Source organism: Meles meles, chromosome 20 (genome assembly GCF_922984935.1).
Source record: "Meles meles chromosome 20, mMelMel3.1 paternal haplotype, whole genome shotgun sequence".
Classification (NCBI taxonomy): domain Eukaryota; kingdom Metazoa; phylum Chordata; class Mammalia; order Carnivora; family Mustelidae; genus Meles; species Meles meles.
Genome location: NC_060085.1, coordinates 37,179,396 through 37,193,059, shown reverse-complemented (window position 1 = coordinate 37,193,059; position 13,664 = coordinate 37,179,396). Strand labels below are relative to the sequence as shown.

General features: G+C 38.9%; 1 protein-coding gene across 2 annotated transcripts in view; it reads left to right on the top strand.

The window, feature by feature from the left end:
* The first annotated feature begins 1,466 nt into the window (after window positions 1-1,466).
* Window positions 1,467-13,664, top strand: part of TMF1 (TATA element modulatory factor 1) — a 35,734-nt gene continuing 23,536 nt past the window's right edge. Inside the window, exons 1-6 of one of the 2 annotated variants that reach the window (XM_045991902.1) lie at window positions 1,468-1,819; window positions 5,330-5,929; window positions 6,299-6,525; window positions 8,504-8,607; window positions 9,645-9,771; window positions 12,865-12,970. In XM_045991902.1, the coding sequence (XP_045847858.1) occupies window positions 1,678-1,819; window positions 5,330-5,929; window positions 6,299-6,525; window positions 8,504-8,607; window positions 9,645-9,771; window positions 12,865-12,970 (1,306 nt within the window). In that variant the 5' untranslated portion in view covers window positions 1,468-1,677. Of the gene's footprint in view, window positions 1,820-5,329; window positions 6,526-8,503; window positions 8,608-9,644; window positions 9,772-12,864; window positions 12,971-13,664 lie in introns of both variants that reach the window. The other variant, XM_045991901.1, reaches the window with a different exon arrangement.

Genomic DNA, 13,664 nt, shown 5'->3' with positions numbered 1-13,664 from the left:
ATTATAACTTCTCAAGGGTAGAATTTAAATCTGATCTTGTTTTTAACAATTTTTTTTAAATATTTTATTTATTTATTTGACAGAGAGAGATCACAAGTAGATAGAGAGGCAGGCAGAGAGAGAGAGAGAGGGAAGCAGGCTCTCCGCAGAGCAGAGAGGCCGATGCGGGACTCGATCCCAGGACCCTGAGATATGACCTGAGCCGAAGGCAGCGGCTTAACCCACTGAGCCACCCAGGCGCCCCATATCTGATCTTGTTTTAAAGAAAAAAGCACCCACATATAAAAAGATATCCCTCTAAAGAAAATTAAGTTTTAAGTGACATTGACTATTACACCTGTTTCTTGCTTGATTTAATACTCATTTAATTGTGGTTGTCCAAATGAATATTAATTATTGCAAAGGTTACCTTGTCTATAATAATTTGTAAATGGTATTATAGCCGAATACCTGTGCATGGATATGGGAACTATTTTCATGTTTACTTGTAGGCATTATGGCATAGTTTATACTGGGGTAAAATACTCAAATATAGGGGACAGGTGATAATGTAAATAATCACAGCAGGGAGGTTTAATAGGTTTAATAAGATTAGTGGGGTTTGTGGCAAACTGATGAAAATTATTTGTCCAAAAGGGCAACGACGTCAACTAACTGTCCCATTTTTGGTATCCATATATTTCAAAAGCATCTGGAAATCTGGATTTTTGTATGGAATCCGGTTTTAAATGTTGACAGAAGCTAGTGTCCAAATCCCATAGCTACTGACCAGATTAGGAAGGACAGCAATTTGGGTTTTTTTCAAAGAGCGAAATGTTTGAAGAGTGAAGGCAGAAAAGGTGTATTTCAATACATTAATAGAGTAATAGTTTTTAGTGCTTCTCAAGTTTTCTTTTGCCTGGGACCGAGAGTGGCCCTGCATTGTGAAGAGGTTGTGCCTTGCGTACCCTTGCTCTAACTTTTAACACCTTGAAGAAGACGCCTTTTTACCCACGCCATCAGGTGGACTGGATCAGGCCTTATACAATGTCCAGTGTTTTTAGGCAAACCCAAACCCAGGGTTCCACCTTAAGGCCACGTTAACACAGGACTGATTAAATATTTCAGACCGAGCGCTAACAGGGAAAGCTGACCTTTGTTTGCAAATCTTTGCTGGTTAGGGGCTAGCTTTTAAGTACGTTGAGCTTCTTCCTAGGAAGAAGCTGGCATGAAAACTGGCTTTCCCACCCAGACGACTCTACCTCTGCTAGTAGCCACAGAGCTTCTCTGTGCCCATGGATTTGCGTGCTATGCCTGGAATCTGTACCAACAGAAATCGTTCTGCGTTCTTCGTAACTAATGGCAAGCTTCGGGTCCCGGATGTGACGTTAGCGCTCCTCCTGTTCTTCCGTCTATTGACGGAACTCCGGGCTCCCGGATTTGGTGGCTGTGTACGTGGAAGAAGCCAGCTCATGCGCAGTCCGGACCTTTCGTCCCGGCTGTGCGGGCAGGGCTGAGGGTAAAATCCCGGGCTCGGGGGAGACGGTCGGGGTCATGGCCAGCCGCTGACAGGGTCCGCTGAGTGCAGAAGGGGGCGAGGCCGTTGCGGTGCACCCTTCCCCGGGCCTGAGGCCGTTCGGCTGGCCCTTGGCCTTCCCGCTTGGTGCTGCCGCCGCCGCTTCCAGCTGAGGAGGGGAGATGAGTTGGTTCAACGCCTCCCAGCTCTCCAGCTTCGCGAAGCAGGCCCTGTCCCAGGCCCAGAAGTCCATCGACAGGGTCCTGGATATCCAGGAAGAGGAGCCGAGCGCCTGGGCCGAGACCATTCCGTACGGGGAGCCAGGTAAGGGAGAGAGAGGAGCGGGGCCGCGGGGGTCCCTGCGCTCGCGGAGGCAAACAGGCGAAGAGGTGCAGACAGGGATCCTCCCCCGCTGACGGAGTTCTGAGCAAGTTCTGTCTCCCCAGCCGTCCACAAAGGCTCGTTTTCTCGAAGTGGGTTTTCGCGGCTTTCCTGAGGGAAATCCCAGCCTCGGGATCCTCCGTACCTGTGGCCCCGGGTGCGGGTCCTGCGGGCCTCGGAAGTCCGGGTCGCGATTTGTCGGGCTTGTGCCCCGCCCTCTCTCGACGTAGCGCGGGGCGCGAGCACCCAGAAACTAGGATTGCTGCGCGCTCCGACACTGAGGAGCCAGCATCTGAAGTCCATCAGCCGGGACAGGAGGAACAGTCCCTGCCCCTTAATGAGCATGCTGTGCTTGGTGGCGCGGAATGTGCTTTTTGATGGCTTTCCCATTTTCCAGACAGCTCCCCCAGTTAGGTTGGTTACGGTCCGTGTTTTACAGAAGGGGAAAACGAGGCCGAGAAAGGCAGAGTAGCTTCCTCCAGGCTACACAGAATATGGTGGAGGTATCACCCGGGCGAGCCGGCCCAGGAGTTTTGGGTTGCGTCCCATTGAATTTACAAAGAGCTGCGTCTCCCTTTGCAGATTTCTTGAGCTGAATCTTACAGGGGTCTTCGGCTGCTTTGGCTTTAAGCCTAAGAAACAGCTCCGCATTTTGGTATGAAGGGTAAAAATTTGCATTGGAGTGGGGGCTCTGAACCGCTGTGAAAAAAGAATAAGTGGTTGTTGACTAACTCCTTCCGATTTGTTTTTACACTTGATCTTAGCCAAAAGGCCGAGAAGCGATTTTCCGATTTGTTTTTAAATGTACAACTTTGAAAAGTCAGGACCTAAGTTGGAGGTACCTCATTTTAAGATTTTGGCCCATGGCTGTATGTCATGATCTTACTACCTTATAGGAGATGCTATAGGACCTTGTTGGAGTATCTCAACTTCCTCTTTCACAGATACCCTGCATTTTGAATTACTAAACTTTACAAGAGACAGAGTATAAACTTTAGATATAAGGATACTCATTTTATGAAATCTGGGGCTTGAATCCTCTATGATGTAAGGAAGATGTTAGGGTTTGAAGCTCACATCCAAGAAAGAATTCTTGGTGGTTTTATTGAAGCACAGGGACAGACCCATGGGCAGAAAGAGCTGCACCGGGGTCATGAGTGGCCCATTTTTATACCTTCAAGTGGGCCTAGCTGTTGTTAGGAGAAGGTCATTTATTACTGTTTAGTAAAAACGCAGTCGTGAGACTCTTCAGATGTATATTGGTGGGTCATATCTTTGGGAGGATGATTGCCAACATATGGCTTGGGGATAGCGATACAGGAGATTTCTAAACGAATTTTTATATTTTAAAGTAGACTTACAGGATCTGGGGGGGTCTGGCTAAGATTTCCTTTTGCCCTTAGCCAAGTATTAACATTGAGGCAGCTGAGTTCCTAAAAGAACTCTGCCTGTTTCAAGGACTTGTCAATGGACTACTTGTTAATGGACTGTAAGGAAATTTAATAATTTTTCTTCTGCCTTTGTTTCCCATATCAGTCTATATGATTCATTTTTCAAAATAGGTTATCCAGAATAGACTCAGATTTAGTGAAATGCTGTGAATACTTATTGATCACCTGTGTTTTACATTGCCTTACTCAAAGATGACCATCTGATGACCCCTGGGATTTATATAAAACATTCTTCAGTTTCTTCAAGAGGCAAATTTAACTTTTGTCGTTCATTAAGATGACTACTAAATTAAGCTAATTAGCACACTTAATCTTGCTTGTTCATTTGCATCTTTACTTTTGGCTTTTTCCCTTTTTTTCAGTGTTTTCATATACTAAACCAATGGGTATAAAACTGACCCCAAACTGAAGTTTCCTACATATTTCTATACGTCTGAAGCTGTATTATAGGATAGACTTTAATTTAGGGCTTAATAGTTTTTAGGAGCTTTTCAGTGCTTGTTGCCGCCCCAACAACTTCTAATTGTGCAGAATTTTTTGTAATTCTGCTCAGCCACTTTTGAATTTAGAAAAAAGAATTTTCTTAAAAGAAATGCTTTAAATATTTTAGTAAATATGTCATTTTTTTTAATCATTGGGTTTTTTAGTACCATGTATTTCTGTGACTGACTTATCTTTTTTTACCCAGGAGTTATTTTCTCCTTAGTGTACTTTTTAAAAAAGGCATAATGTAAACTACCATCTATACATATATTAAAAAAAACAAAACGCAATACTTCTTAAAAAATTCATATGACCTTTTTTTAGGCTTTATTTTATTGATTTATTATTTTTTTAAAGTAGGCTCCACACTGGGCTCCATGCCCAGTGTTGGGCTGGAACTTTGGCTGTGAGATCAAGAATGGAGCTGAGATGAAGAGTTGGAAGCTTAACTGACTGAGCCACCAAGGCATCCTGTTTAGATTTTATTTATAAGTAACCTCTATACCCCATGTGGGGCTCAAACCCCCAACCCTGAGATTGAAGTACATGCTCCACTGACTGAGCCAGCTAGGTGGCCCTGAAATTCATATGATCTTCTAAATTCCTACTAAATTTGGAATTCAGGAAGGGAACAAAACTTTCTCATAGAGTGGGATTCGTGACACTTGGAGAATGAGCTTGTCATTGAGTAGATAAAAGTGAATTTGTCTTCTAGAAGGTACTGTTCCCATCAATTTACTTTGATCTTTGGGAAAGAACATTTGTCATTGGTATGTCGAGTTTAGTTTTTGAATGTTACCCTCTGTCCAACTCATAACCATATTTTATTACTGATATTAGAAGAATAAAATTAATAGAAGGATAAAATTAAATTAACTGAATAGAAGGTAGGGTCAGTTTGGTATGATTACTCTCATGCATGACCTGTAAGTAAGGGTACCGCCTATTGTGAGATGCATGATGTCTGCCTTAGACTAAGCATGAGTTATAGAACATACACTGGTACTCTCTTTTTTTTTTTTTTTAAGATTTTATTTATGTATTTGACAGACAGAGATCATAGGTAGGCAGAGAGGCAGCCAGAGAGAGAGGAGGGGAAGCAGGCTCCCCGCTGAGCAGAGAGCCCGATGCGGGGCTCGATCCCAGGACCCTGGGACCATGACCTGGGCCGAAGGCAGAGGCTTTAACCCACTGAGCCACTCAGGTGCCCCTATAATGGTACTCTCTTATTGTGTTATTTAATGTTATAACATATTTGCTTCTGGTAGGCCAGGCCCATTTTGGTCTCAAAATGGCCAGGTCCATTTTGCTCCTAGTTCCTTTTAGGCAGATCCATACCAGTTTTCCTCTTTAAGGCCCAAAGTTCAACAATGAACTAATGAATTACACAGTATGCAGGGAACTTAGCAAGTCCAAATTATAGGTCGTATTCCATAAATTTCCTTTTTTTAAACTTTATTTATGTTGACTTATAATGATTGTAATATTAACATAAAATATTTATTTTATTTTGCCAAAGGAATAAGTACTCCTGTCAGTGGAGGATGGGATTCTTCAACCTGGGGGTTAAAGTCAAACACCGAACCTCAGAGTCAGCCGGTAGCCTCTCCTAAAGCAATTACAAAGCCAGTTCGGAGAACTGTAGTGGATGAATCTGAAAATTTCTTCAGTGCCTTTCTCTCTGCAACGGATGTTCAGACCATTCAGAAGAGTCCAGTGGTGTCAAAACCACCAGCTAAATCACAACGACCAGAAGAAGAAGTGAAGAGCACTTTACAGGAATCCTTACACACTGGACAGTCAAGAACATCTGAAACAACTGAGTCAGAAGTAAAAGACTCTACCCCATCTGCGTCAGGGGAAACTCCAGCAGTAGGTGCTCTGTCGCCTAAAACTGAGGGCAAGCATGAAGAAACTGTTAATAAAGAATCTGATATGAAGGGGTCAGCTGTACGTTTGAAAGTGTCTGAAAGTGTAATCAATGTGAAAACAACTAGAGAAAACATATCTAATATATCTGCAGCAGACACGAAGGACATGGCTTTGGAACCTAAGGAACAAAAACATGAGGACAGACAGAGTAACACACCTTCGCCTCCTGTTAGCACCTTCTCGTCCGGTACGTCTACCACCAGTGACATTGAAGTTTTAGATCATGAAAGTGTAATAAGTGAGAGCTCAGCAAGTTCGAGACAAGAGACTACAGATTCCAAATCAAGTCTTCACTTGATGCAGACATCTTTTCAGCTTCTCTCAGCATCTGCCTGTCCCGAATATAATCGTTTAGATGATTTCCAAAAACTCACCGAGAGTTGCTGCTCATCTGATGCTTTTGAAAGAATAGACTCGTTTAGTGTACAGTCATTAGATAGCCGTAGTGTAAGTGAAATCAATTCAGATGATGAACTGTCAGGCAAGGGATATGCTTTAGTACCTATTATAGTTAATCCTTCAACTCCCAAAACTAAAATAAATGAATCTGTTGAAGGAAAATCGGAAGAAGAAGTGAATGAAACATTAATTGTACCCACGGAGGAAACGGAAATGGAAGAAAGTGGACGAAGTGCAACACCCGTTAATTGTGAACAGCCTGATATTTTGGTTTCTGCTACACCAATAAATGAAGGACATATTCTCTTAGACAAGGTGGCTGAGGAGGGTGAAGCTGCTGAAAGTAAGCCGGAAGCGCATTCTGAAAAGGAAGATGTTTGCAAGGTAACTCTAGAGACTGGAAGGGGATTTGGGGATATGCTTTCCAGAGATTAAATCATTGTTTATTTTCTTTTAGTTGTTTATTTTTAACATTCAGTATTGTCTAATGATTTGTACTGATTAAAAAAGGCAGGCATTTTGACATTTAAGTGTGGCATTAAGGATTTCAAAGTTGATTTATTGATACTAAATTATTTGAAATTTCTCTGAGACAACTATGATAACATAAATCGACATTTCAATATAACTAAGCATAATCAAGTTTCCATCTTGCACCATCACTGTTGAGTCCTTTCACCTTAAAATTCTTGTATGCTGTGCTCATTAATTTGTCATTTTGCAAAGGATTATCTTAAGGTAACAGATATCTTTAAATCCTTTGTAGGTAAATGAATGAATACAAATGTATGGTTTTTCCTACATCAAAAAAATTTTCGCTGTTCATATTATGTGTAGCAAATCTTAAATGAAGAAAATGTAGTCTTTATTTATTAATGTGTTTCTGTTGTTACTAATTACTTGTTTATTTTCTCTTTTATGTTATTTTGATGTTTCCCTGATGGCTGTCTTACATGAGTAAGAATGGGAAATGTCCAAGGAGCAATGGTATTGCTTAGGAATGACATATTGCTTCTATCTGATACATATAAAACGAAAGTGGTGTAAATTCTTTAACATTAAGTCACAGTTTTGGTTTTTCCTGTGATTTTTAGATATAGAAATTGAGTTGGATTTGGCATCTTTAATAGACTCCTCTGAGATATAGGATGTCTTGAAGAAATGTCCTGTAAGTGCCATGTATTGAATTATTTAATGTAAAAAAAAGTGCCACATTCTGTTACCTAGGTTTAATATTATTCACAAATGAAATGCCGTGCTCTAACTATAATAGCAGTTTGAATTCCTGAAACTAACATTATTTAATATCAGTAAGATATTTTTGAGCTACTTTCAGAAGGTAAGTGATTTCTAAATTATCCTAGATCTCAATCAGGTAGGACTACTTTTTTTACTGCATAAAAGCATCATTTCTCCCCTCATACTCAAGTTAATCCCTACATCAGCAAGACCTAAGGGTAAGATATTTTAACCATTCCTTTTTGTTTAGCTTTATACTGATATATTCTGGAGATTTTAAAGTTACATTCCTATGGATTTTATAAAATTGGTTTTATTTTTTAAATGCAAAGTATACTAAAAAAAAGTTACATGTTACATATTTGGATTAAAGAATAAAATGGAGTAACAGACACACACTTGTATATCCACTGCCTAGCTAAGATACAGAATATTATGGAAGGCTTTACAGCCCTTCTTGGATCTTTCTTTTTTTATTTTCTCTAGTTTCCTTTCTCTTTTGGTGGATGTGCACACCTATCCGAGATTTTTGCTATAACAAACTTATAAATATTCTTGTATATTTATGCAAGAGTTTTCTCCTCTAAAATATATCTAAAAGAATTTTCTACATTAAAAAGTGTGTAGATCTGGGGCGCCTGGGTGGCTCAGTGGGTTAAAGCCTCTGCCTTGGCTCGGGTCATGATCCCAGGGTCCTGGGATGGAGCCCCACGTCGGGCTCTCTGCTCAGCAGGAGGCCTGCTTCCTCCTCTCTCTCTGCCTGCCTCTCTGCCTGCTTGTGATCTCTGTCTGTCTGTCAAATAAATAAATAAATCTTTAAAAAAAAAAAAAAAGTGTGTAGATCTTCAGCTAGATGTTGTCTAATTGTTTTCCAAAGTGGTTTACTAATTTATACTCCTACCAGGTATGTGGTTGTACTAATTTATAGTCTCCTACCAGCAATGTATGAGTTCTTGTTCTGAATCCACTGTGTCTTCAATATTGTTTTTAATTCTTTTTATGAGAAAATGCTGTTTTATTTTTACAGTGATTAGGTTACCTTTACAACTCATCACCTGCATGTAGAAGTGGTTTTCTTTTTTTAAGGTTAAATGTTTGACTTTTGTGTATTCTCCTTATTCAGAGAGTTGAATTTCTGAATGAGAAACTGGATAAAAGGGAGGCTCAGTTATTATCTCTTAGTAAAGAAAAAGCACTTCTAGAAGAAGCCTATGATAATCTGAAAGAGTAAGTATTTTACAAATGTGAAAAATTTTGTATGTTTTGTAGAGGCCCAAATACTTGGTTATTATGTAAGACTGTATTTTAAACTAAAATGTTTAAAATTTAACTTGTGTATAATTATTGAAAATAGAATAGTGGGATATCTGGGTGGCTCAGTCAGTTAAGTGTCTGCTTTGGCTCAGGTCATGATTCCATGGTCCTGGGATCAAGTCTAACATTGGGCTTCTTGCTCACACTCTGCTTCTCCTTCTGTGTGCCACTTTCCCTGCTTGTTTTTTCTCTCTCTGACAAGTAAATAAATAAAATCTTAAAAAAAAGAAAGAAAGAAAGAAAGGAAATGCAGTAGTTTTTAAATTCCCACCATAGGGGCGGGCGCCTGGGTGGCTCCGTGGGTTAAAGCCTCTGCCTTCGGCTCAGGTCATGATCCCAGGGTCCTGGGATCGAGCGCAGGGCTCTCTGCTCAACGTGGAGCCTGCTTCCTCCTCTCTCTCTCTGCCTGCCTCTCTGCCTACTTGTGATCTCTGTCTGTCAAATAAATAAATAAAATCTTTAAAAAAATAAAAAAATAAATTCCCACCATAGAGATTTCTTTTCTCCTCAAATTATCTCTATATCATATTACCTTTGGCATTGAAGAGAGATGTTTTGCAAAAATAACACAAAAAATCATTTTACCTTTTAGGATCAGAGATTTAAAACATATATTTTAAAAAAACGGTGATATTAAAAAAAACCACTGAATATTTGCTCTCAGGAGGTAATTAGTAAAATGTAATAGATTCAGAAATGAAAAATTTTGTTTATCTTACTTTTATACATCAAGTATTGGTGACATTTTCATTTTCTAATGGGTTTTTGTTCAGGTGTTTTAAAATAAATTAAGCAGGTGCTTTTTTTCTTGAAAGTAACAAGGCTAAAACTAATCTGTTTTAGTAAGGTATATGTTGAAGACAATGTTGTTTTCCTTTTGCAAACTGCACTCATCTTGTTACCTAGGAATGTGTAAACAAGTATCTCTGTGTCTGTTGTTTTTAATTTAGTGAAATGTTTAGAGTGAAAGAAGAAAGCAGCAGCATTGCTTCCTTGAAAGATGAATTTACTCAAAGAATTGCAGAAGCAGAAAAGAAAGTTCAGCTAGCCTGCAAAGAGAGAGATGCTGCTAAAAAGGTAATGAAAGTTAATTAAATTCTGGACAAAAATGGATTTTTGTGGGATGCATTCATAATATTTTGGTATGGAAAAAAAGAGAAGTAAGATTAAAGGATACCATATAGTATATTAACATTTAAATTGTAGATTTTTTAATATCTTTAGACTTATAGGTTCTTGATGTTTTAAAAGAATCTAAGCCAGTATTTGTATAATTTATCTATAAGTCCTTGCAAGATACATAGCTAGGATCATTAGAATAATTTTCAAAAATGGTAATTTCATTAAAATACGTAACAATTAAATCTAAAAGGCACTGTGTAAATTTAAAAAATATATCATTACTCCCATTTATTACTGTCGAATCACTTCAGACATATATGTACTTCTTCAAGTCAAAATAATTTTAAAACAAAAAAATTGTAAGGGTTAGTGACTCTTGTGAATCATATTGATTTATCCTAATACAAGATTTCTTCTCAGCACTATTCATATTTTGGGCTGGATGATTTTATGCTGTATGGGACTTTTCTTTGCATTGTAGGGTGTTTACCAGCATCCAGTGTCACCCTCTCCCCCCCATCTCCCAGTGCACATCCATCAAACCCTTTCCTGAATTAAGATCATTGAAAATGTTGGCAGACTTTGCCAAATATCCTCTTGAGAGCTTAGTCACTCCTGTTTGGGAATCATTGTTCCTAATTCTTAAAATTTGCAGCCGTTGGCTATTTCAGAAATAGGTAACCAGCTAAGGTTAGTAATTATTTCTTCTATCTTAACTATGAATAGCCTTTCTCATCATTTGCCTTTCTCAGTTCTCCTTCTTCATAGCCAGTGTTAATATTTATATTTTTTCTTTGTATTCTCTTACAGAAGAGAAATAAGTCATAGACTTTCTTCTGCTTAGGTTGCTTTAATTAGCTACCTTGTTTCAGAATCTGACAGTAACCTGAGACTACCTAACCAGCTCACCTCTTCTTGTCCCTACTGTATTGCATCTAGACCAGTCTAACCGACAAACTAGATTTTAAGTAACGCTTGTTTTCTATAATGTACTTTGAATTGTAGATCTAAATTAGACCCAAACCGTGGGCTATAGGTGGGGAAAAGCTTGGGCCCCAAGTTTCAACACGTTTTTTGTGTACTGCTATGTATGAACCCCCACCACCCAAACTTAGGATCCGTAGGTAATTCAAGGTGAATTGAAGTACCTTAAGTGAAGAGTTGGCTTTTCTAATGATGGAAAACAGATAATGTCAACACCTACGTAGGACTAGGCAGAATGAAATAAATTACAGAGAAAGACAAATAAGCAGTTTGGAATGGTATCACAGAGGATGAAGTCTGACCAGGGGAATTGAGGAAAGTTTCATGGAAGGCAGGTTAGTCTTACTGGGCCTTGATGGGTGAATCAAATTTTAACAGCTGAAAATGCGCAGCAGTGTTGTGGATGGTTCAGAGCATGGGCTTTGTGGACTCATAAACCTGGTCTCAAGTTAAACTCTACCACTTAATAGCTCTCTGACCTCCAAAGTTTATTCAGTCTGGTGTTGTCTTAGTTTTCTTAATTTTGTATTGAATAAAGTTGAATAAAGTGCTTCCTTCATAGGATTGTTGTGAGGATAAAATGACAAAGCTTGGTTCAAGTACCTAATGATAGTTGTTTTTAGCTGTTTGGTTTCAGATCATTGCCTAAAACCTTATTTTAAATCATAGAGCACTTTTCACATTTCCATTTTTGGTTTTTTTTTTAAATTTTATTTATTTATTTGATAGATCACAAGTAGGCAGAGAGGCAGGCAGAGACAGAAGAAGGGAAGCAGGCTCCCTGCTGAGCAGAGAGCCCAATGTGGGGCTTGATCCCAGGACCCGGGGATCATGACCTGAACTGAAGACAGGGGCCTTAACCCACTGAGCCACCCAGGCGCCCCTCCATTTGTTGTTTTAAGAGATAAACTGTCCTGACATGTTTGTGCTGAATCTCTGCTTTATTAAAGTAGATTGGACCTTATATAATTATGTTTTCCCACATTTCACAATGCACTAGCAAGTGCAAGTTTTAGATGAGGAAAAGAAATACAGTGAAAGGGGCGCCTGGGTGGCTCAGTGGGTTGGGCCGCTGCCTTCGGCTCGGGTCATGATCTCGGGGTCCTGGGATCGAGTCCCACATCGGGCTCTCTGCTTAGCGGAGAGCCTGCTTCCCTTCCTCTCTCTCTGCCTGCCTCTCTTGTGATTTCTCTCTGTCAAATAAATAAATAAAATCTTTAAAAAAAAAAAAAAAAAAGAAATACAGTGAAAAATGGAGAAATATGTTGTTCCAAATATAGTGCTTAACCTAATAATAAGTGTATAGAGGTCTCAAGAAAGGTTTTGAAAGTTAACTTATTCTCATTTGCATTTCCATATTAAAGCCTGTTTATATCATGGGGCACCTGTGTGACTCAGTGGGTTAAGCCACTGCCTTTGGCTCTGGTCATGATCCCAGGGTCCTGGGATTGAGCCCCGCATCGGACTCTCTGTTCAGCAGGGAGCCTGCTTCCCCCTCTCTCTCTGTCTGCCTCTCTGCCTACTTGTGATTTCTGTCTGTCAAAGAAATAAATAAAATCTTAAAATAAATAAATAAAAGAGAGATATTAAAAAAACAAAAAACAAACCTATTTATATCTGAGTTCAAGTTTTCTATGCTGTTTTCTCTTTTTTTAACACTTTATTTTATTTTTTAAGATTTTATTTATTTATTTGACAGATCCCAAGTAGGCAGAGAGGCAGGCGGATGGGGGGTGGTGAATGCCGAGCAGAGGGCTGAGCAGAGGGCCCGATGTGGGGCTCTGGGCGGGGCTCGATGAGGGGCTCAATCCCAGGACCCTGGGATCACGACTTAAGCCGAAGGCAGAGGCTTTAACCCACTGAGCCACCCAGGCGCCCCTTTTATGTTGTTTTCAAACTGTTTACTTAATTAACTGAGGTAATAAACTCAGTTTAACAGAATAAGACTTAACAGATCTTTATAGAAAATTTCATTATTGATGACTTCTTTGAATATGGAAAAAATTGAAAAATATGCCCAGAGTGAAATTCTTTATGGTATTCACATTCTTTTTTTTTAATTAGGAAATTAAAACTATGAAGGAAGAACTTGCTACTAGATTAAATAGTAGTGAGACTTCAGATCTTTTGAAAGAGAAAGATGAGCAGATCCGAGGATTAATGGAAGAAGGTGCGTATTTAGTTAACTATGAAAAATACTGTAACAAGGGAAATGCTTGCCACGTCATTAGCTGCTACTTCCCAATAAAAAATAATTGGAAGCAAGAAAGATTTGTGCTTAAACCTCAGAAATGGTAGGTGACAATTTATGGAAGAACAGGGAGCAATGTGAACAGAGGCAGAGATGCATGAATGTAGCCTTTTGTTTCTAGGGAGGTAAAAAAAAAAATAACTTGCTGAAAAATAAATATTTGTGCTTTCATAAGAAAGCTTTTAACAGGTTTTAGAGCCTGTCATGTAACCCAAGATATTTGAAGGTTATAATCCTGGAGTTTATGTAGTATCATAATATTGTTTGGTTGTTTGATAGTGAACTTTTCATTATATTCTTGTTTTAATTTTTCAGTTACTTTTTCAGTTGCTTAGCACTCTATGAAAAGACCTAAAATTAGCAAGGTTATAGAAATTAAATATCCTTCATGGGATAAATTATTATAAATAGACACTGGATTAATTTCTATATGTATTATAGGAAAGAAGGTAGTTTTGGAAAAGGTGATTGAGTTTTTCTTTTCCTCTTAAGGTTTTTCTAGTTCTGAGAATAACTCTTGTTACTTGCAGAAATTTTTAAAGTTTTAGGAGGCGTAGGAAGAAAAAAAAGAGATCATAATCTGGTTTTATAAGGAACTATCAATTTCTTTTAG